The 22,552-nt window shown below is 48.5% G+C and overlaps 4 protein-coding genes across 8 annotated transcripts; all 4 read right to left on the reverse strand.

The window, feature by feature from the left end:
• Nucleotides 1-1,539: 1,539 nt before the first annotated feature.
• On the reverse strand, nt 1,540-4,255 carry LOC103632867 (serine carboxypeptidase 1). Its single transcript, XM_008654584.4, has 8 exons — nt 3,723-4,255; nt 3,501-3,608; nt 3,121-3,395; nt 2,647-2,892; nt 2,290-2,396; nt 2,098-2,184; nt 1,913-2,018; nt 1,540-1,826 (listed from the first exon to the last, which is right to left on the reverse strand). Exons 1-8 carry the CDS (start codon nt 4,102-4,104, stop codon nt 1,674-1,676), a joined length of 1,464 nt encoding a protein of 487 aa, XP_008652806.1. The 5' UTR covers nt 4,105-4,255; the 3' UTR covers nt 1,540-1,673.
• Nucleotides 4,256-4,612: 357 nt separating this feature from the next.
• On the reverse strand, nt 4,613-8,317 carry LOC100383183 (Serine carboxypeptidase-like 40). 5 transcript variants are annotated; one of them, XM_008653478.4, is made up of 9 exons: nt 7,792-8,317; nt 7,595-7,717; nt 7,212-7,492; nt 6,881-7,123; nt 6,634-6,740; nt 6,362-6,451; nt 6,142-6,250; nt 5,869-6,032; nt 4,613-5,086 (listed from the first exon to the last, which is right to left on the reverse strand). In XM_008653478.4, the coding sequence occupies exons 1-8, from the start codon at nt 8,198-8,200 to the stop codon at nt 5,874-5,876; spliced, it is 1,521 nt and encodes a 506-aa protein (XP_008651700.1). In that variant the 5' UTR covers nt 8,201-8,317; the 3' UTR covers nt 4,613-5,086; nt 5,869-5,873. The 5 variants fall into 5 exon arrangements, 4 of the variants coding, with proteins under 4 accessions (XP_008651700.1, NP_001353741.1, NP_001353740.1 ...); NM_001366812.1 differs by having other exon boundaries at nt 4,775-5,086; nt 7,595-7,702; nt 7,792-8,293; NR_159463.1 differs by having other exon boundaries at nt 4,784-5,086; nt 7,212-7,499; nt 7,595-7,702; nt 7,792-8,233.
• A 7,610-nt stretch (nt 8,318-15,927) lies between these two features.
• Nucleotides 15,928-16,420, reverse strand: LOC109940875 (serine carboxypeptidase-like 40). Its single transcript, XM_020541223.1, has 2 exons — nt 16,319-16,420; nt 15,928-16,200 (listed from the first exon to the last, which is right to left on the reverse strand). The coding sequence occupies exons 1-2, from the start codon at nt 16,418-16,420 to the stop codon at nt 16,039-16,041; spliced, it is 264 nt and encodes an 87-aa protein (XP_020396812.1). The 3' UTR covers nt 15,928-16,038.
• Nucleotides 16,421-19,414: 2,994 nt separating this feature from the next.
• On the reverse strand, nt 19,415-21,719 carry LOC103632868 (serine carboxypeptidase 1). Its single transcript, XM_023300627.2, has 4 exons — nt 21,165-21,719; nt 20,754-21,028; nt 19,647-20,656; nt 19,415-19,523 (listed from the first exon to the last, which is right to left on the reverse strand). Exons 1-3 carry the CDS (start codon nt 21,700-21,702, stop codon nt 20,336-20,338), a joined length of 1,134 nt encoding a protein of 377 aa, XP_023156395.1. The 5' UTR covers nt 21,703-21,719; the 3' UTR covers nt 19,415-19,523; nt 19,647-20,335.
• Nucleotides 21,720-22,552: the final 833 nt, after the last annotated feature.

Raw genomic sequence — 22,552 nt, forward strand, 5'->3', positions numbered from 1 at the left:
ACTTGAATACCACGGTGTTTTGCTTTGCTTATCTTTATCCCACTTGCGAGGAATCTCCACAAATTGGAGTCTCTCGCCCTTACACTTAAAGTTCACAAAGAAGCACGGAGTAAGGGAGGGAAGCAGCACACACAAATCCACAGCAAAATGCGCACACACACGACCAAGAATCGAGCTCAAAAGACTATCTCAAAGTTCTCACTAGAACGGAGCTCGAATCACTGAGAATGACAAACGAATGCGCAAAGACTGAGTGTGGATGATCAAGAATGCTCTAAGGTTGCTTGGTGTATTCCTCCATGCGCCTAGGGGTCCCTTTTATAGCCCCAAGGCAGCTAGGAGCCGTTGAGAGCAAATCTGGAAGGCCATTCTTGCCTTCTGTCGTTTGGCGCACCGGACAGTCCGGTGCCCGATTTCCTTCCTTAAATAGCGAAGCCGACCGTTGGCGGCCTTGGAGCCGTTGGCGCACCGGACATGTCCGGTGCACACCGGACAGTCCGGTGCCCCCTTCCGACCGTTGGCTCGGCCACGTGTCGCGCGTGGATTCCGCGGCCGACCGTTGGCCCGGCCGAACGATGGCTCACCGGACAGTCCGGTGCACACCGGACAGTCCGGTGAATTATAGCCGTACGTCGCCGGTGAATTCCCGAGAGCAGCTACTTCACGCAAGCCAGCCTGGCGCACCGGACACTGTCCGGTGCACCACCGGACAGTCCGGTGCTCCCAGACTGGGCAGGTTCTTGGCTGCTCGAGCCAACTCATTTCCGATCCGATTTTTCCTGTTTCCAGCACTTAGACACAATACATTAGTCCATAAAACAATGTACTAAGCCTGAGAAACATACCTTTAACCTTGATTTGTACTTTGTCCATCCATGGGCATAGATTCACATTTAAGCACTTGTGTTGGCACTCAATCACCAAAATACTTAGAAAAGGCCCAAGGGCACATTTCCCTTTCACAGACAGGAAAAGTTAAGAGTCGTGGCTTTGTTGTGGTAAAAAACCGGTATAAGCTCTTCATTTATTTTGAACGTACGGTTATGGTCAGTTGCGGGTCCATGAATGAGTTAAAAGGGGAGGAGGCTAACTTCTCATTGATGAGTGATAGAGACAACACAAGTTTCTTTTTTCTCTATTCTCTTCTATTTTTCACCTCTTTTTCTAATGAAGTTTTATAGATATAGGAAGCTACGAACTGATAGGGAGACTTATTTTTCTCTCTTCTTCTTTCTCCTCTATTTTTCTCAACACTTCACCTCAATCTCTCAGAGTTTTATGGCTGTAGGGGGGCTAGAGCCCCCTTTACATCCGTCACTAGTTATGGTCATCTATTATATTGTTTTAAGATCTTAATTTGTAATATATATATATATATATATTATAAAATATAATAACAAAAATATTTAATACAAATTGAAACCATAGTTACATGAAACAGGTTCGATGTCTTCGACCTTTGATCCGGATTCATTGACCTCGACCTAGATTCGTGAGTTTATTTTCGATCTGGTGTAAAATCCTCATTCAAGTACTGCATAATTTAAGTCTACCATGTTTTCTGACCCCGTACTTGTCGACCGGAAAACATTGTGACTGTCTGAATTCTGAAATTAATGTCAAACAAGCATCAACACTAGGAGCTTCCTACGGGGTTACATAATAAAAATTTACTAGTCCACTACATAAGGTGGGAGCGTTCCTTTCAAGAAGGATCTGAGCAGCACCAGTGCTCTCTCAGGCCGGAAATAAGGAACTTGATGACCAGCTCCCCTCACTGAAATAAGCACAAGACCTCCCGTGTACTGCTGAACATAGCCTCCAACCTGCTAGGATCCGCACAAGTTTGTCAAAGTTCGAATAAAAAAAATGATAGAAACAAGTTCAGGACAGGATTTGGGTTGTTATTTACCTCTCTGGTTGCTGTCCACGGGCGCCATGGCTCCATGACCGAGAGCTCGAGGTCAGCGATGGAGTACCTTGTGGCGGTGAGTGGGCAGACGGCATCAAAGTCTCCACTGAAAACGTATTCCCTCCATTACATCTCTCTCATTGCAGTTTGCGGTTGTTCAAAGAAATATGCGACGTTCAAGGTACCTGTATAGCCACACCGGTAGGCCAAGTCCCAGAAGCCATTTGATGGTCGGCGTCATGGACACTGGAGCATCTTTCCAGTGCAAGTTTCTGGACAGGGAACACCAATTGAGAAGAACTGGTAGTAAAGTAATAGGCGGAAAGAGTTTAGTTTCTTGTTTGGATATTTTGCTTCCCACTTAAAAGCAATCTTACGTGCAGCCTGACCACTCTGTCGTTCTTGCGTGGAAAGCCATCTGCACCAAGGGATTGTTCATGTAAGCCTGAATGTAGTAGTTGCTGCATGGGTCAATTCCCGGAACCTGCATAAGTAGTTACAACTTAGAACAGAAATATGGTTCTCGCGATATCTTGAAAAAAAAAGGAAGGGAAATACTTTCCAGAAAGGAAACATACGTGTAAAGCTTCCACGTACAGAAAGTGACTTGGATTCAATATAGATAAAACAAACAGGCTTCAAATAGCATCTCAACAACAGCATGTCCAAAAAAAAAATACCTCGTATTCTTTCGCAGGGAAGAGAAAGGAGGAGAAAGAAATAAACGCTCTTACATTGCTGCTGGGGTAGTAGTTTCCATTGGGTTGGTCGATGCAAACAGGAGCATATATATTGTATCCACTAATATACCCAGAATCATATGCTGCCATGGCATCGGAGCACGCGTCACCGTCCGCAAGACTGAACTTGCAGTTCTTTGTAATGTTGGCCCACACCTCATCTGATATCACTCCGTGGCTCCACAAGTAGTCAATCTGTCCCTTCGTGTTCTTGTTGTCGTCCAGGTACGCATTGCCAACCTGAAAATTTTGTTTTGAGATTCTTCAACTGTTGCAATGAAACATGTCTATCAGGATATTCACTAAGGGCAGCCAGTTTGCGTGGGATTATAATCTGCCCAAATTATATAATCTAACTTATTTATTTTAAAATAAGTGTTAGTTCAAAATAAGTTGAATTATATAATCTGAGCAGATTATAATTCCAAACAAACAGACCCTAAGCATCAATTATGAGTGTTCACTCACCAATATAGCCCGAAGGTTTATGATGCCGCTTTCACTCTTTATACTGTGACTAAGGATGGCTGTTGCGAGCTGCGGAACGTAGTGTCCGGCATAGCTCTCCCCGGAGATGTAAAAGGCGCGTGCTTTGTACTCAGGGAACCTCTCGAGCCAATTGATGAGGAAAACGAATGCATCGTCCGCGGTCCTTTGGTCACCGCTCTTGCCATAGTCTGAAGACGTGTTGGAGTAGGAGAATCCAACACCGGCAGGTGACTCCAGGAACAGCACGTTGGCCTCTGCAAAGTTTCACAGCGGAATACCCGCGCGTCAAAGTTTTACTAGAACAAGAGCACTGCCACTGTCCACTAGTGACGATGTTCGCTATAGCTAGCTAGTCTCACCGCTGTTCCAGGCGTTCTCGTTTCTGCTCAGGGTTTTGTTGTCGCTGGTTATGCGGAACGGGCCGATTTCTATCATTGCTCCATAGCCTACCGACGAGCAACCAGGGCCTGTGGCACACACAAAGAGGGCATCAACGTGTGCTAGCTAGTGTTTATGCTGTTCTTGTCTACTCTACTGCATGCATGTTTCAGAAGAGACGTCAGACGTGTTATCGCCCTAACCTCCGTTAAGCCACAGGAGCAACGGCTTTGCCGGGGCGTCGTGCGCCGCTTCCACGAAGTAGTAGAAGAGCGCACGGCCGCTCTCCTCGTCGACGGTCACGTACCCGCTGTACTGGTCGAAGCCGACGCCGCCCGGCTGCCCGGGCAGCTCTGTGATCTTGTCGGCCGCCTTCTGCGCGCTCTGGTCCGTACCGGAGTACTCTGATCTGAGGCGGCTAGTGGCCGTGGAGGCCGACTCGTCGTGTGCGCTGAACGCGCTGCCACTGCTCCTTCTGGACAGGATAAATTCTCTTAGCCTAGCCTCCTGCGACGAATTTGCGTGCGATCCCAACAAGCAGACGATGAGAAGAACGAAGAAGAAGCAGGCGGAGATGCTCCTCATATTTTTTTTTATCTGAGGATTGTAAACTGATAGAGCATAATATAGTTGCAAAGATAACCAAGATCTTGCAGCTGTTTATATAGGTCCGGCCGGCCGTCCAGGGTATAATACCGGGAATGCTTGAAAGTGTTGAGCGTAAAGAATTGACCATTAGCAGTTTTTAGATCTGGAGAAGGTTTCGTCTGCCTGCCCATGCTGAATTAACTACACCATTCGGCGGCTGATCCTTGTCGAGTTCCTTTTTGTACACAAGCTTACCGAAGCATATAGAATTCAGAATAAAACAAATATTATTGGCTTGTAGTACTAGTTCCTTGTAAAGTTATCCACGGTTTATCTGTTTGTTAGAATAGTTGTCCCAGAAGGCTTCGGTTTGACGTGTAGTGGAATAATTCTTATTTCTTGATGAGCAGCATCAGTCTCTAGTCCCTACTACTACTGAAAAAAAACACGATTAGTCTTAACTTTCGAGAGAAGACGACGGTCATCACATGATTGCACTCCATAATCAACCATAAACTAGTTTGGTAATATCGTAAACTTGAGATCCAAATCAAAAGATTCGCGTCACCAAGTCCTGAACAGTTTTGTACTTTATCATTGTCCTTTGAACAATTCCAAGACAGCTGATAAAACAACCACAAAACGTTTTTTTTTTTAGAAAAGGGCGTCATCTCCTCTCCAACATACTGCCGTTGTTTCCCTATTTTTTGCTTTCCGCCCTCGCGCGGCCTTTTCTTCGTGGAGGCAAGGCGGGAGGCTGCGGCGGGAGATCCATCGTCGTCGTCGTCGGTGTTGGAGGTTGCGACGGCAGCGTCGACGCAACGAATTCGGGAAGGAGAGCTACATCGGATCTGCAGGCCGCAACTCGCCGCGACAACCCGAGGACGCGGGAGATGATGTCCGGCGGCGGAAGTTTTCCCCAATGGCAGATGGTCGTGGATGGAGACAACTATCCCGACGACGGACTGACGGAGTGCACCTGAAAGGTGGAGGTCCGATTCAAAAAAAAAAAGGCTAAAACAAATACTTGGGTTTCTTTTGAGTTGGCCCAGTTTTGATTTTAGTCTTCTATTTGGGGAATTTGGGGAACTGTTGGTGTAAATAGGGCAATCCACCTCTAAAAAAAGTAGTTCGTCCCTAATAATCAATTTTTGGGGAAGTTTTTAGTATCCTTTTGGAGTTGTCTTACGAGAACATATTCCCAAGATATATGTATTTGGTTTTTTAAACAATATGTGCAAATTTATATAGACAGTTCATTTGATGAGACAGTTCGTATGAATACAAGATTGATAGTACTTTGAATTTGTGATGAGACAGTTCATCGGATCTAGTGTTTGATTATCCAGTCGTCTCTCTAATTCTATCTAGTGTTTGGTTTTGAGGCTTTCTTTTCTCCCTAGACTGCCATTGAGATTCATAGACTAATTTAATTTGTAAATTTTAGGATCTGGGATGTGTGGCTCTTATCACGGTGGTTCATGGTGAAGTGAAATTCATTCTTGTGCTACTCTAAATTTTTGAAGTTATCGATATTAATTTTACCTTCCTGGTCCCTTCCGTTTTGATCTAGGATGTGTGGCTCACTACACTACCTGATGAACGGCACTACCTCTCGATTTTTTGATTGTCAACGAGTGCTGTTCCGAACAAATGTACACTGTACGTCTATGCTAGTGTTGGAATAGGTAGAGCTAGACACTGAAGACTTCGACCACAACGCCCTTGTTCACAAAGTGGAAAATGTGAAGGCTTTCGTACGTTCTTCAGTTCGTGACGATGTCAGCCGGCGGGAGCGTGTTTCTCAGGAAAGCCCTGAGCAGAACAAGTGCTCTCTCCGGCTGGAACGTAGGGACCATATGACCAGCCGCCCTCACCGACGCCAGCGTGAAACCTCCTTGGTACTGCTGAACAAAGCCTCCAACCTGCATCCAGCACCCCGTCCCAACTCCCAAGTCAAGGTCTTCGAAATCGCATACGAATCTGAACACGCATGTCTCTCTCTATCTATAAGAGGCTGTAACAGTGGTTTACCTCGCCGTTAGGGGTGTACCAGGGACCCCACTTTTTGGTGACTGCTAGATTGAGATCCTTGACGGAGTACCTTGTCGCGGTAAGCGAGCATATGGAATCGAAATCGCCACTGCAAGACATTCATTCAGAGGGAAAGAATTTGTCTGAAGCTCTGTGAAACAATCTGTTCAGATCTCACTGTGCATGGTGGAAGGCTTCAAGTCAAGCACACGCACAGTACCTATAGATCCATACTCTGAGCCCACAATCGACCAGGTATCTGATGGTTGGCACCATGAAAGCAGGGGAATCGTTCCAGACCAAGTTCGGCCTGAATGAAACAGAGAGAGAAAAGCATAAATACCATATATCAACTTTAAGTCATTAGACATTCATTATCTAAAAAAAGGTCATTAGACATTCGGGGCAGAAAAAAAACAAGAATAGTATCAGTAGGGTGAGTGAGAATGCAGATTGCAGAGTAGAGGAACCAAAGGCAGCAGATGAACTTACATGCAGGCTGACCAGTTTCTGATCCGAGCGTGCAGGGCCTCTTGCACCTCGACGCTATTGAGGTAAGATCTGACGTAATGGTCGCTGCACGGATCGTAGCCAGGTAACTGACAAACCGGAATTAATTGCAACACTTCAGTATCTGTGTACTGCAAGATACTACGTGCACGTTTTTCATCTGACAAGAAGAAGAGCGGCTGGAGTTCCATGGACACGGCATATGGCGGGCGCTAGGTACGTAACGTACGTGGCTGCTGGAGTAGTAGGTTCCGTTGGGCGACTGGAGGCAGACCGGAGCGTAGAGGTTGAAGCAGTCCATCCTCCCTCCCTCGAACGTGTGCTCCGATGCGTTGGAGGAGCACAGGTCGTGGAGGAAGCTGCAGTTGTGGAGGGTGCTCGCCCACACCTCGTCGGAGATCACGCCGTGGCTCCACATGAACTCCAGCTTCCCCTTCTCGTAAAGGTACAGATCCAGCAACGGGTTGCCAAGCTAAATATATCGTAAAGGCACAGCAGAGTTGGATAGATTGGACAGTGGACACCCTATGATCGATCGAAAGATTGTTAGGCGCACTCACGAAGATGCCGCGGAGGTTGATGGGCGTCTGCCGGGCGGGGAGGCGGCGGTTCATCAGCGTGACGACGGTGGCGGCCTGCGGGACGAAGTGGCCGCCGTAGCTCTCCCCCGCCACGTACAGCTCGCGGCCCTTGTAGTCGGGGAACCTCTCCAGCCAATTCACCAGGAAGATGTACGTGTCCTCGGCGGTCCTCCTGTCGCCGGCGGTCTTGTAGTCGGCGGCGTCCCTCGAGAAGGAGAACCCGACGCCCGCCGGCGACTCCAGGAAGATCACGTTTGCCACTGCACACTTACAGATATATATCTGATCAGTTCAGTTGCCAAGCTACGGAGGAGGCAGCATATGTGATTAAGGTTACAAGCTGCGGCTTCCACTCCACGTACGACTGTTCCAGGCGTGCTTGTTCTCGCTCAGCGTCTCGCCGTCGGGGTTGACACGGAACGGGCCGAGCTCCATCATCGCCCCGTATCCCAGCGACGAGCACCCCGGCCCTGCGCCAGAAAAAACTGTCGGCCGTGAGACGACTCCTCGCGTCGAGATTGACGACCGTGTGTGTGTGTGTGTGTGTTCAGTCAGTTACCTCCATTGAGCCACAGGATGAGCGGCTTGGAGGCCGCGTCGGCGGGAGACTCGACGAAGTAGTAGAAGAGCTCGCGACCGCGCTCCTCGTTCACCGTCACGTACCCGGAGTACTGGCCGAACCTGGCGCGCGGCGGCTGGCCGGGCAGCTCCTTGATCCTGTCCGCCTCCTTCCCACCGCTCGGCGGGCGCTTGCAGCGCTCGGGCAGTGGCGCGTAGGTGCCGGAGTCTGAGCATGTGTCGGTCTCGGCAGGCCCGTTTGGGCTGAGGCTGAGCCTGAGCCTGCTTCTTCCGGACGCCATGAGCTTGCTGAGCTGAGCCTCCTGCGACGAAGCAACGACGTGGGACGTGCCCTGCAGTAGGATTGCGACGGAGAGGAGGACGAAGGTGGTGGTGTTGCTCCTCCTCATCTTTGCAGGTGCAGTGCAGGGAGAAGATCCCAGCTAGCTGCGAGGGTGTAAACAGAACTCAGAAACGTGAGCACTGAGCACACCAAAATAAAGTGGTAACTTGTCAACCAACCGTCCAAAAACCCAGATAGGTACTCGACGTAGAGGAACAAGGCAAAGGGTAACTCCATCCAACACTCGAGAAACGACAGGACTGGCAAAAAGGTCACATCGTGACTCAGGATCGGCCGATTCCATTGATCCATTCCCTGATGTGGACACTTCCATCCTGGCACTTTCCTCTTCCTGGCTTTGGAAGTTTTCGAACGCCAGAGCACACACTCCAGCTCTAGCTCTGGATCCAATAGATGTGCAGGGTTGGGCCGTTTGGCTAGAGGACACTTCAAATTTGTGGCGATTGCGAAAACTTTTTAACAATTTTAGTATGTTTGTGGAGCTAGCTGGTCCATTTCGTATCGGTATTGCGTTCAGTCCTGCATGGCTGCATATGTCACGTATTGAGAACGGCGTTTCTTGTATTCCTGTTTCCAGACATGCTTGTCCTAAATACGGTCCAACCACTATTCTACATTTTAACATTATCATTCTAGCGAACCTTCTTTCAAATTTCCTAGGTGGGCATGACGCAAGGTTAATGACATGCATGTTTTACTATATCGACGCGCTCTTTTTCTGCTGTGTTGCACGTTTCGTAAAAACAGTCAATTGGGCAGCTAGGGTAGGGATTCAGTTTCCGGGACTCTGACGCTTGATGACTGAAGGAGACGGCGGTGTCACCCTGTCACGGGCTCTTCTGTCTGGTTTTTTTGGGCCCCCGTATCGTACTCTTTCTTCTTCCAACAGTGGATGATTTGGCTGTCCTGTGTACAGTTTTTTTCAACTTGAGCGCCTTTAATCTTATGATCCAAGGACCCAGGTTTTCTCTACCACGCGCCGTTCATGACCGCACCTAGCGGACTCCGAGTCTACCGCGCGGCTCACGAACCAGATTAGCTAGGAGTCTAGGACTAGGAATTAGAGGGGCGTTTGGGAGGGCTCCTGGCCAGCTCCAATATCGGCTCCTCGCTGAAGCCGTCCCAAACGCCACCTCCCAAACGCTCTTGGGCAGGAGCAGAAGCCAAAATACGGCTGAGAGCCGGAGCTAAAAATTTTGGCTCTGTGCATGGCTCTGCGTACACAGACCTAGCTACTTCTCATGGCAGGACGCACAACCTGCCTTTGGCCGGCGCCCCGTCCTTGGCTGCTGCCCAGGCTACGACACTAGGCGCCCCGATGGGTCGAGGCCTAGCTGTTGCCCACGGCACGACGCGACACTAGGCGCCCCGGTGGGTCGAGGCCTAGCCGCTGCCCACGGCACGACACACGGTCTGTCCATGGCTGGCACTCGGTTCTTGGCCGGCGCAACAGAGAAGCACGGTAGAGAGCACGGTGAGCAAGGTCCACTGAAAGGCGCTGTCCACTGGTGGCGATGTCGACTCTGCAGTCTGCACAGTTTGCAGAGGAGCTGGAGCTATCTGCTGTTCAGTGTGGTGCTATTTGGAGGAGCCGTTTTGCCAAACAATTTGCAAAAAGTATAGGCTTCTGCGAATAAGCTATTTTTTTATGGGACCCCGAGTCGGAGCCATTTTTAGAGGAGCCGGAGCCCTCCCAAACGGGCCCTAGGTCCGAGTCCGTACGTAATCGTCTCAAATCGTGTCGCCGTCAAATAAATAGGACTAGGAATTAGGTTTGAGTGACGTCCCAAACAATCATTATAAATACAAATCGAGTGTGCTGTTGTATTGTCAATATCAAACCTATCAACGCTACTACACACGACAGAGGGCCGCCGTACCCTCCGAACACCATCATCGTCCACGCCGTGATACGTGCGTCGACGAGAAGGAGCGGCGGCGGCGGTGGCTACGGCGACCGCAAAGGGCATAGGCATGAGAAGAAGGTCGGTCGTCCACTGAGGCGCTGGCAATGGCGGACGTCGACGTACTGGGCGCGGTACTTCTTATATTCTGATCTCAATACCCCTCATGTACAAGCACATATCTGTGTGTGTATCGTGTTTGATCATTAATAAAGTAGAGAAAGATTTGTCTCTAAACAAAATCGACCTCAATGGGCAACGCAAAGCTCGCTTTTTCCCTTTCCCCGCCCCGCTCGCCGGCGACAGGAGGTCGCCCCGAGCGCCACCAGCCTTCACCCTCCCGCTCCCCCACCACCCCAAATGACCTTGAAACGCTCGACCTCTACTACTCCTCAAGCCTAGGTGAACCGTCCTCCGCCCCTGCTAGCAGATCTAACGCGGCTCGGGTTACCCCCAAATCCGTGGATGAAGCACTGGCTGCTCGTCTACTTGCGCACGTGAAGGACAAGGAGCCGGCTGCCCCGCGTCTCCGTTCGGTGCTGGTTGACAACCGGGGTCTCTCCTTCAAGGATGTGGCTGCTGGTGCTCCTTCCGGCAGTAATGGCGGCCAACAGCCCCTGCGGCCTCCGCCCCGGGGCGGCGGCGCTACCTGGCACGAGGTCAGGCCGCGTTACTAGTGGAGGAAGAAGCGTCTTCCCGTGCACTCTCGGCTTGGTCCGCTGGAGCCTCCTGCTGCACGGCGGGCCACGCCAGTCCGGGACCGCCTGGGTCCCCGCTTTGTAGACTTCAACGCCCTGCTCAAGTCAAAGGCTGTCGGGAGATGCTTCAACTGCTTCGCCCGTGACCACCGCATCTCTGGTTGTCGTGACCCGCCGCGCTGCCTCCTGCGCGGCCGATCTGGCCACAAAGCTCGCTACTGCGCCCGTCCTCCATTTCAATCCGATTTTCCCTTGTCGCCGCAACCTAGCCACCCGCCACCGCGCTCCTCCTCCGCCTTGCCTCGCTCAGATTCGTCGTCGCCCCCACCTCCCTGCACATCTCCGCCTTGCTCTCCTCCACGCATTTCGCCGCACTGCCGGCCTGCATCTCCCCAGCTTGCGCCTCCCCTCACCACCTCCCCATTGGAGGACCCCGAGCTTGCGTCAGGAGCGGCCGGTTTCCGCACGAAGGGCGTGAAGGCCCGCGTCCTGTGCACCGCTGCTATGACGGTTTATGAGCATGATCTGCTCAGTAGTGCAGATCATTGCGAAGTCTGTATTGAGCATGATCTGCTCAGACGTGCTATCATCGCTGCTATGATGAAGGTGCTTCAATCGTGCAATCTTCGCAGGGCTGCAGAACATACTGATAACAAGTCAAGCTTGGTCCTCCAACACGACCCTATCCTGCTCTCTTTTTCAAGCACTCCGGTAATCTGGGATTCACCTTGCGACCCCATGTTGGACGAGGTGCGGGGTGCTGCACTGGCCCCTGCCCATGTTTCCATGGTTACAGCTGTGGTTGACAATGCTCCCCCACATTCTGAGTCCGGGCCTTCTAATGATGCTGGTGTTATTGTTGTTGATATTGCTGGTGCGGTGGCAGTTCAAGGGGACAGGGATGTGCTTGCCTCTTTACTCTCCCCCGTACCATCGGCGGTCCTGCCCACCCCTCTGCCCCCTGTCAACAAAACTAAGCGTGCCTCGACTTTGAAAAAGATGGCAACACGTTCCAGTGCCAGAATCGCCAGCAAGCCTAAATCCAACCTCACAATGGAGGAGCAGGCCACTGCTTTGCTGATGAAGCGCAGTGGCACTATTCCTGATCATGCTGAACCAAATGAACAAGATCATGCGAGGTTCAGAGCACAGTTTGTGGATCATCTGAATGTAGAAGTTGTTGCTGGCTATCAGTCACTTTTCAGCTTGGGAGAGGAAGATTCAATTGACTCTGACCCGCTTGCGCCGTTAGCCGTCCTGGGGACGGTCTAATCTGATCGGTTGTGTACCTGTGTAATAATCTTTCCCTATGTGCCCCCCCTCAGTACTTGCTTTTGTGATATCTTTACTTTTGGTGTGCCCTGCTTGGGCAAGGTGGACAGCTTTGTTCGGCTGTTTGTGGTGGTCCCTGGTTTTCCGTTTGTTGTGTTGTGTTTGTTCTGGTTCTCATGGATGCACAAAACTGCTCAATCCTTAACTGGAACGTCCGAGGTTTAAATAACAGTGCCAGGAGGAAGGTGGTTTTAGATATGGTCAGGGATACGAGGTGCACTATTGCCTGTTTACAAGAGACCAAACTGCAGCAGGTTGACAGCGTCGTGGTGTCCGAGACGCTTGGACCCGATTTCTTTCAGAATTTTGCTTTTCTCCCCGCAGATGGCACGAGGGGCGGCATTCTGCTAGCTGTGCATGCCAGTTACTTCCGGATCCTCTCGACAGCCTGTACAAGCAACACTATTTCTGCCTTGATTCAGTCCAACTGTGTACCTAGCGAGTGGTGGATTACTGTTGTTTATGGGCCGCAGCTCGACGCTCATAAGTTAGAGTTTTTGCATGAGCTTAGGCAGCTGGGTAGCATCTCCACAGAGAAGTGGTTAATTATTGGAGACTTCAATTTAATCATCAGTGCCGAGGACAAGAGCAACAACAATTTAAATAAGAGGTTAATGGGGGCCTTTAGATCTGTGTTGAATGATCTAGAACTGAAGGAGCTGCCCCTAAGAGGGAGGAGGTTTACTTGGACTAATTCTAGGACTCACACTAGAATCGACAGAGCTTTCTGCTCTAATGACTGGGACCTCATGTTCCCTAGCTGCTCCGTTCAGGCTCTATCCTCCTTAGTATCTGATCACTATCCACTGTTTTTATCTGGTTACACCTTGAGGCGCCCATACAAGGGATTTCGTTTTGAATCTTTTTGGCCAAAGCTTAGTGGCTACAGCAATGTGGTGGAAAATGCGTGGAACAGGCAGCTCACAATTTTTAATCCTTTCTTAAGATTGCACACAAAGCTGCAGAGGACTGCTAAAGCGCTCAGGAAGTGGTCCAAGGCTCTTATTGGGAATAATAAATTACTGATGCTTGCGGCTAAGCAACTGATTTGGATCTTTGATGTGGTCCAAGATTACAGACCCCTAAGCAACCTTGAGCTTACGTTACATAAGCAACTCAAAAACTGATTTTTGGGACTCGCAGCGGTAGAAAAACTCAGGGCGCGACAAGCGTCCAGGTTGACAATGATCAAAGCAGGCCACACAAATTCTAGGCTATTCTTTCTCAGAATAAATGGCAGGCGCAGGAGGAATTTCATTCAGCATTTTGTAACTGAGACAGGGAATGTTTACTCTCAGGAAGATAAAGCGCAGCTCGCTTTCAATCATTATAGCAATTTATTGGGCACTTCTCCTATGCGGGCGAACTCTTTGAACTGGGAATTTCTTGGGCTACAGGCTGCTGACCTGTCCCACTTGGAGGCTCCTTTTGATGAAGAGGAAGTTCTAGCAGCGATAAATGATCTTCATGCTGAGAAGGCGCCTGGACCAGACGGCTTTATTGGAGTGTTTTTTCGGTCTGCTTGGGCAATTGTCAAAGAGGATTTATTGCTGGCTGTGAATTATTTCTATCATATGCATGACCAACACTTCAACAAACTTAACTCTGCACATATTTGTCTGATCCCGAAGAACAGCGAGGCATCACTTATTTCTGACTTCAGACCCGTTGGCTAACCACCTGGCACCCTGTCTTGATCAACTAGTATCTAGAAGCCAGAGTGCTTTCATCCGGAAGCGGAGCATACATGATAATTTCCTGTTCACGCAAAATTTAATTAAAGAGCTGAATAGAGCAAAAATCCCTACTTTGTTCCTGAAATTGGATATTGCTAAGGCCTTTGACAGCGTGAGATGGGACTACCTTCTTGAGGTCCTGCATCATTTGGGGTTTGGAAATAGATGGAAAGCTTGGGTGTCCATCCTGCTCAGATCAGCTAGCTCTGCAGTAATGATTAATGGAGTCAGAGGGAATTTCTTCAACCATGGAAAGAGCTTGAGGCAGGGGGGACCCGTTGTCTCCCTTGCTGTTCATTCTTGCCATCGACCCTGTTCAGAGGTTGTTTGACATTGCTTCTCGGGAGGGTCTGCTCAGCCCTATTCTTCACCGCTCTGCTAGATTGAGAGTCAGCCTCTATGTTGATGATGCCGCCATATTCATCAACCCGATCAGAGAAGAAGTTCAAGTCACTAATCAGATCCTATCAGCTTTTAGTGAAGCCTCAAGTTTATCTGTCAATCTGAGTAAATGTGTTGTCTATCCTATCCGCTGCGACTCGCTGCAGCTAGAGCATATCATGCAGCCTTTCCCGTGTGCCATCAAAGCTTTTCCGTGCAAGTACCTTGGGCTGCCTTTAACTTGCCGACCATTGCGTCAAGTGGATTTCCAGCCGCTGCTTGACAAATTGGCTGGTAAATTATCGGCATGGAAAGGGAAGCTGCTTGATAAAGCTGGAAGACTGACTCTGGTAAATTCAATGATCACGGCTGTCCCGGTGCATTTTTTGACAGTTTTCCCTTTGAAGAAGTGGGCCATTAAGAAGATTGATAAAATTATGAGGTCTTTCCTTTGGAGAGGTGCTGAAAATGCTAATGGTGGGCACTGTCTAGTGAATTGGACCAAGTCTGCCAGACCGAAATCCTTGGGTGGCCTTGGCATCTTGGATCTAGAGTGTTTCACCCGTGCTTTGTGCCTCAGGTGGCTTTGGCTCAACTGGACTGATTCTAATAGGTCGTGGGCTGGTTCTCAGATACCCTGTGATAAAATAGATGCAGCTTTGTTCCGGGCATCAACATCTGTAACGGTTGGCAACGGGTTGAAGACAAATTTTTGGCTTGACGCTTGGCTCTCAGGCAAAGCTCCGATTGACATTGCACCTAGCTTGTACCCCCTGGCATGGCGCAAAAATAGATCGGTGGCTGAACAATTGGTTAACCTCAATTGGACGAGAGGTCTCTGGAGAATGGAAAATGTTCAACATATGGCTGAATTCATACAATTGTGGAACCATATTGAGGGGGTGCAGCTCAATGACCAGGAAGATTGCATTCGGTGGATATGGACCGAGAATGGAGTGTACTCTTCCAAATCAGCTTATCTTGCACAATTCAAGGGCTCTTACAGTGCTTTCAAAGCAAAATCTATCTGGAAGGCGCACGCCGAAGGGAAACATAAGTTCTTTGTGTGGCTGCTCATTCAAGCAAAGATCCTCACAGCAGATAAACTAAGTCAAAGAAATTGGCCATGCAATCCTGTGTGTGTCCTTTGCGATCAAGAGCCGGAGACTGCGATTCACCTTTGTCTCAAGTGCCCTTTTGCTTTGGAAGTGTGGGAGTTAGTCAGGTCGTGGACCAATAATCTGATCATGCCGCCCAGCTCAGATATTCAGAGCTTCGATTCGTGGTGGACTGTTGTGCTCCAAAACAAATCGAAAGAAGATCAACTCACTGTTTCGGGTTTGCTTATGTACTTCACCTGTAATATTTGGAAGGAGCGGAATCGGCGTATTTTTTAGGGCAAGCAAGCATCGACATAAGTGGTCTTTCATCTGGCCAAACAAGAAATGGCGTTGAGACGAGCTGCAGTTGGGCATCCATGTGTAGTGTAATGTCTTCTCTTTTTTGGATTGTGTTTGAGTGTTTTTCGTTATATGTAATAGCAACTTTTTAAGACTCTTGTTTCCCTTCTCTCCTTAAATGAAATAGCAGAGCTCCTGCACTAAGTTTTCAAAAAAAAAAGTATATATTTGTTTTAACAAGAAACTGTAATATACAGCCATACTTCGGGCCAATTTTGCTTGAAAAAAGTATATATAACTCATCGAGGACTTGTTGGAAGCCTCACGCGCGTGACTTGCTCGCGTGCATCATGTGCAGGTTATTTGTGTCTATAGTAAAGACTCCATCATGGGCTATATATATATTTAGACTTGGAGTAGTTCCTGGATGCCGTCACGGTTGCCACAGTGAAACGGCAGGCGGAAGCACGCCTTTCAGAAACGAGTAGAAGAGGAGCAGCGACCTCTTGGGCTGGAAACTGGGCACCAGGTGACCAGCTCCCCTCACGGAAGCGAACGTGAATCCTCCACTGTACTGCTGGATGTAGCCTCCAACCTGTACATGTGTGCATACAAACCGTCGCAATTTAGCGTCTGTAAATTAACCCTATATTATTCCATGCATATCTTCTTCGTTTTCAGGGGTTGAGAGTTCGTGCATATATATGTATTACCTCGTTGGCAGGAGTGTACCAGGGGCGCCATGGCTCTGTGATGCTTAGATTGAGGTCCTTGACGGAGTACCTCGTCGCGGTAATGGGGCACACGTCATCCATATCGCACTACCGGAATCCGAGACTTTGCCGAGTGTTGGCTTCTTTGCCGAGTGCCTTTTGTCGGGCACTCGGCAAAGAAAGCTTTGCCGAGTGTCGTACTCGGTAACGTTAGGCACTCGGCAAAACTAGCTTTGCCGAGCGCTGAACACTCGGCACAGAACGGCACTCGGCAAAGACAACTTTGCCGAGAGTCAAACACTCGGCAAAGGAGGCTCTCGGCAAACGGCCGTCAGTGGCCGTCCCAAAGCTGACGGCCGTTAGTCTTTGCCGAGTGTCATCCGTTGGCTCTCGGCAAAGAGGTTCTGTACCGAGTGCCACATAGTAGGCACTCGGCAAAGCATACTTTGCCGAGTGTCATCTCTGGACACTCGGCAAAGTATATTTTTATTTTTTTATTTTGTCTCTCAAAATTTTTGTGGTATGTTTCTACACTATGTAGACCTACATGTACCATTTTGGGATAATTATAACAGTTTTTTCTATAGCTAGTACATTTAGTTTGTTTATTTGAATTTCTTCGGAAAATTCAGATTTGAACTGCAGGTCACTCGAAACTTGGAAAACCGTGAATGCAAAAATGATATCCATGCTACATAGCACAAGTTATGACCGATTTCAGGAGCGAACCGGAAACTTCGAGCACCATGCTCACTCAACATGACCGTAAACTTGCCATACAGGTGTTTAAAAATTGTATAAAACAGAAACAAAGTCAGAAAATCATGAACCCTGTCCACGTGTCATGATATCATATGTAGAGGCTGTGATAAAAATTTGAAAAAGTTTCGAGAAAGCTGTAACGCACTATGTGTACAAACCTAAGAGATCCACATTGAAACTCTATGATTTCATGTGTGGTTCTCTTAGGTTTCTACACATAGTGTCTCACAACTTTCTCCAAACATTCTAAATTTTTTATCACAGACTGTACATATGATATCATGACATGTGGACAAGTTTCATGATTTTCTAAGTTTGTTTGTGTTTTATAAATTTTTTAAACAGTTGTGTGGCAAGTTCACGGCCATGTTGAGTGAGCATGGTGCTCGAAGTTTCCGGTCCGCTCCTGAAATCGGTCGTAACTTGTGCTATGTAGCATGGATATCATTTTTGCATTCACGGTTTTCCAAGTTTCGAGTGACCTGCAGTTCAAATCTGAATTTTCCGAAGAAATTCAAATAAACAAACTAAATGTACTAGCTATAGAAAAAACTGTTATAATTGTCCTAAAATGGTACATGTAGGTCTACATAGTGTAGGAACATACCACAAAAATTTTGGTTGGCAAAATAAAAAAAATAAAAATGTACTTTGCCGAGTGTCCAAGGAAGACACTCGGCAAAGACTTCTTTGCCGAGTGCCCCCAGGGTGGCACTCGGCAAAGATGTGTAAGGTAATATTTGCCGAGTGTCAGATGGTAGACACTCGGCAAAGGATCCTTTACCGAGTGCCACCGATCTGGCACTCTGGCTCAACTGGACTGATTCTAATAGGTCGTGGGCTGGTTCTCAGATACCCTGTGATAAAATAGATGCAGCTTTGTTCCGGGCATCAACATCTGTAACGGTTGGCAACGGGTTGAAGACAAATTTTTGGCTTGACGCTTGGCTCTCAGGCAAAGCTCCGATTGACATTGCACCTAGCTTGTACCCCCTGGCATGGCGCAAAAATAGATCGGTGGCTGAACAATTGGTTAACCTCAATTGGACGAGAGGTCTCTGGAGAATGGAAAATGTTCAACATATGGCTGAATTCATACAATTGTGGAACCATATTGAGGGGGTGCAGCTCAATGACCAGGAAGATTGCATTCGGTGGATATGGACCGAGAATGAAGTGTACTCTTCCAAATCAGCTTATCTTGCACAATTCAAGGGCTCTTACAGTGCTTTCAAAGCAAAATCTATCTGGAAGGCGCACGCCGAAGGGAAACATAAGTTCTTTGTGTGGCTGCTCATTCAAGCAAAGATCCTCACAGCAGATAAACTAAGTCAAAGAAATTGGCCATGCAATCCTGTGTGTGTCCTTTGCGATCAAGAGCCGGAGACTGCGATTCACCTTTGTCTCAAGTGCCCTTTTGCTTTGGAAGTGTGGGAGTTAGTCAGGTCGTGGACCAATAATCTGATCATGCCGCCCAGCTCAGATATTCAGAGCTTCGATTCGTGGTGGACTGTTGTGCTCCAAAACAAATCGAAAGAAGATCAACTCACTGTTTCGGGTTTGCTTATGTACTTCACCTGTAATATTTGGAAGGAGCGGAATCGGCGTATTTTTTAGGGCAAGCAAGCATCGACATAAGTGGTCTTTCATCTGGCCAAACAAGAAATGGCGTTGAGACGAGCTGTAGTTGGGCATCCATGTGTAGTGTAATGTCTTCTCTTTTTTGGATTGTGTTTGAGTGTTTTTCGTTATATGTAATAGCAACTTTTTAAGACTCTTGTTTCCCTTCTCTCCTTAAATGAAATAGCAGAGCTCCTGCACTAAGTTTTCAAAAAAAAAAAGTATATATTTGTTTTAACAAGAAACTGTAATATACAGCCATACTTCGGGCCAATTTTGCTTGAAAAAAGTATATATAACTCATCGAGGACTTGTTGGAAGCCTCACGCGCGTGACTTGCTCGCGTGCATCATGTGCAGGTTATTTGTGTCTATAGTAAAGACTCCATCATGGGCTATATATATATTTAGACTTGGAGTAGTTCCTGGATGCCGTCACGGTTGCCACAGTGAAACGGCAGGCGGAAGCACGCCTTTCAGAAACGAGTAGAAGAGGAGCAGCGACCTCTTGGGCTGGAAACTGGGCACCAGGTGACCAGCTCCCCTCACGGAAGCGAACGTGAATCCTCCACTGTACTGCTGGATGTAGCCTCCAACCTGTACATGTGTGCATACAAACCGTCGCAATTTAGCGTCTGTAAATTAACCCTATATTATTCCATGCATATCTTCTTCGTTTTCAGGGGTTGAGAGTTCGTGCATATATATGTATTACCTCGTTGGCAGGAGTGTACCAGGGGCGCCATGGCTCTGTGATGCTTAGATTGAGGTCCTTGACGGAGTACCTCGTCGCGGTAATGGGGCACACGTCATCCATATCGCCGCTGGCAGGGTTATGCATACATGCATGACCGTTATATATAATTAATTGCCGATTAACTGTTTTTTTTCACTTTTCAGACTGCATTAATTTGATGGGGATAATGTGGCCATGGGTATGTCACTACCTGTACAGCCAAACTCTTAGTCCGGTGTCGATAAGCCATGAGAGCGTCGGCACCATGCTTGACGGGCTGTCGTTCCATGGCAATCCCCTGAACCAGTAATGACAGAAGGTCGAATCCGCAATGGGTTTGCATGACAAGAGCAAACAGTTTGCTGTGGGGGCACGTAGTACTTGCCCACACTAGCTACTTACGCGCAGCCTGACCAATCGGTGTTCACCCGAGCATGGAGGGCCTCCTGCACCTTAGGGTTGTTCAAGTAGACGTCGACGTAGTTGCCTATGCACGGGTCGTAGCCAGGCAACTGTGTCACAATCATACATCAGTGTGATTAATTCACCAATCACAAGTGACTGCTGCATGCATGCATTTCAAGGGATGAGTATTTGGTGCACGTATTGTGTTTATGAACTAAAAAGGTTTATAAACAATTCTGAAAAAAATCATACATATTATTTCCATTCTACTCCTATTATATACAAAATTTCAAGTCCAAATTCTTTATATTTTAGCTGTACTAAAAAAGAGAAGATTTTATCCGATTTTCTAATTTAAACTTCTCAGAAATTTTCTCTTTTTTTATTACAGCTAAACTATAACAAATTTGAACTTGAAATGTTGCATGCAATTAGAGTAACATTGAAAGAATATGTATGATTTTTTTTTCAGAATTTGTTATGAACTTTGTTAGTTTATGCGCACCGGATATATATGTTCCCTTTAGGATTATTCAGGAACTTATTAATTCTCTTGTAATATATAACAATGTAGTACTGCGGATTAAAGAAGTTGATATAAATGTTGTACGGGTTTATGTTGCCGGCGTTCTTGACGAAGTTCGGCCTGAAGTCGAAGGCCGACTTGGCCTCCTCGCACGAAACGCCGTCGGACGGGCCGAAGCTGCAGTGCGCGGTGATGTTAGCCCATATCTCGTCGGACATCACCCCGTGGTTCCACAAGAACTCGAGCGAGCCCTTGTCGTTCTTGTAGTCATCGAGCACCGGGTTGCCAACCTGAAACCGAGCGAGCGAGGGAACGAACGCAGTTATATAGCCTGAAATCGTGTACGTGCTGCTGTGTGCGTACATGCATGGAGCTCGATCGACTCACGAAGATTCCCTTGAGGTTCGTCGGGTTCTGCCCGGTGAGCTCGCGGACGGCCACGATGACGGCGGCCAGCTCCGGGACGTAGTGGCCGGCGTAGCTCTCGCCGGAGATGTACAGGTCGCGGCCCTTGTACTCGGGGAACCGCTCCAGCCAGTGGAGGAGGAAGGTGTACGAGTCCACTGCGGTCCTCGTGTCACCGCTCTCGTCGTAGTCCGACGACGTGTTGGAGTAGGAGAAGCCGACTCCGGCCGGCGACTCGAGGAAGATGACGTTGGCCACTGCAAACAAACGTAAAGTCACCACCACCAACGTCTCGTCGATCAGCAACCAGTGGTCTCGCGTACGTCGTCGTTTTCTTTGGCGACAAAAGCAAGCTAGTAGAGCGCCGTCGTCACGACCTACGCGTCTACGCACCGTTGTTCCAGGAGTGGCGGTTCCTGCTCAGGGTCTTGCCGTCGGGGTTGACGCGGAACGGGCCGAGCTCCTGCATCGCGCCGGCTCCAAGCGACGAGCACCCTGGCCCTCCGTTGAGCCAGAGGACGAGGGGCTTGGCGGCCGCGTCGTAGGGGGACTCCACGAAGTAGTAGAAGAGCGCGCGGCCGTGCTCCTCGTCCACCGTCACGTACCCCGCGTACTGCTCGAAGTTCACGCGCCGCGGCTGCCCCGGCAGCGCCGCGATCCTGTCCGCCTCCTTGCTGCCCTGCTGCTCGGGCGACTCGCAGTACGTGGGCAGCTTGCCGAAGCTGCTGACCGGGTCGGTCCACGTGCCGCCGTCGGTCTCGTCGGACACGCCCACGCTCCGCCGTGCTGATCGTCGAGACTCCATGAGCTGCCTCAGCAGCGCCGGTTGGTCCAGGGCGGCGTTCGTCGTCAGCGGTAGTAGGGCGAGTAGGATCGCCAGCAGGGGAATGCAATGCGAGATCTGGTTCCTCGCCATTTTTGTCTTAGACATGTGGCGATCGAGCTCGATGCTCCACCATCATAATGCAAAGATCATCTCGCGCGCGTTTATAACTTATATAGATAGAGTAGACTGTGTGTATTTCGGGACTTCGATGTCTCCCAAGCACGAACGCCATGAGCTAGCTGTAATGGTTTGGCAACACTTGCACGACGAGAAATAACCTGTAGTTTCTTATACAGGATATCCTAGCGTCTTCGCTTATAACACCCCAGTTGTCTGGCGTACGTAGTCGGCGACGATGGAGTTTTGGATCTTGACGGCACTTTGTTTCTCCCGGCGACGCCATCGATGCCGAGGTGACACCTCTCCGCAAGGACCCATACGATCGGATCGATGACGTAGAGACCAAGGTGACATTTCTATCAACGCGTACATACGTGCAGAGCCCAATATAAAAGCCGTTAATAATGCCAGCTGCACACTTCGGATAGTATTACTACAACGCATGGTCGATCTTGTACTAGCTTCAGCACGCGGCGCGCGCGGGTATAAACAGATAAATTGTTTTGAAAAGTTTTACGAATTTTAGAACTGTTGGATTAATTTTAAGTCTATAATATAATAATAGTATAATACATGTGTTTTCCGGCAACACGCCAATCATATTACGACACCGAGACACCAGTGGAGTGGCAAGACACTGTGATGTACCATCTCCACAAAATTTAAATTTAAAGTTAAAGTGTGCCATCTTTATAAAAAAATAAATTTATAGTACCTAACTATAAGAAGCAACTGACAAACTTAGTGGGTGTTTGTTTTCTTGGGACTAATTATTAGTTCCTCTATTTTATTTCATTTTAGTCTCTAAATCAACAAATGTGGAAACTAAAAATCA

This window comes from Zea mays, chromosome 7 (assembly GCF_902167145.1).
Source record: "Zea mays cultivar B73 chromosome 7, Zm-B73-REFERENCE-NAM-5.0, whole genome shotgun sequence".
In the NCBI taxonomy this organism is placed as follows: domain Eukaryota; kingdom Viridiplantae; phylum Streptophyta; class Magnoliopsida; order Poales; family Poaceae; genus Zea; species Zea mays.

Coding starts and splice junctions, on each gene's coding strand:
- LOC103632867 (XM_008654584.4), bottom strand. CDS start 4,104: ATGAGGAGCATCTCCGCCTGCTTCTTCTTCGTTCTTCTCATCGTCTGC. Junction 2,397..2,646: donor ACTACTACCCCAGCAGCAAT/GTAAGAGCGTTT, acceptor CTACTTATGCAG/GTTCCGGGAATTGACCCATG. Junction 2,185..2,289: donor ACAGAGTGGTCAGGCTGCAC/GTAAGATTGCTT, acceptor TTCCCTGTCCAG/AAACTTGCACTGGAAAGATG.
- LOC100383183 (XM_008653478.4), bottom strand. CDS start 8,200: ATGAGGAGGAGCAACACCACCACCTTCGTCCTCCTCTCCGTCGCAATC. Junction 6,741..6,880: donor CCTACTACTCCAGCAGCCAC/GTACGTTACGTA, acceptor CCGGTTTGTCAG/TTACCTGGCTACGATCCGTG. Junction 6,251..6,361: donor CTCAGAGTATGGATCTATAG/GTACTGTGCGTG, acceptor AATGTCTTGCAG/TGGCGATTTCGATTCCATAT.
- LOC109940875 (XM_020541223.1), bottom strand. CDS start 16,420: ATGGATGACGTGTGCCCCATTACCGCGACGAGGTACTCCGTCAAGGAC. Junction 16,201..16,318: donor GGTACACTCCTGCCAACGAG/GTAATACATATA, acceptor ACACATGTACAG/GTTGGAGGCTACATCCAGCA.
- LOC103632868 (XM_023300627.2), bottom strand. CDS start 21,702: ATGTCTAAGACAAAAATGGCGAGGAACCAGATCTCGCATTGCATTCCC. Junction 21,029..21,164: donor CCGCCACTCCTGGAACAACG/GTGCGTAGACGC, acceptor GTTTGTTTGCAG/TGGCCAACGTCATCTTCCTC. Junction 20,657..20,753: donor CGAACCTCAAGGGAATCTTC/GTGAGTCGATCG, acceptor GCTCGGTTTCAG/GTTGGCAACCCGGTGCTCGA.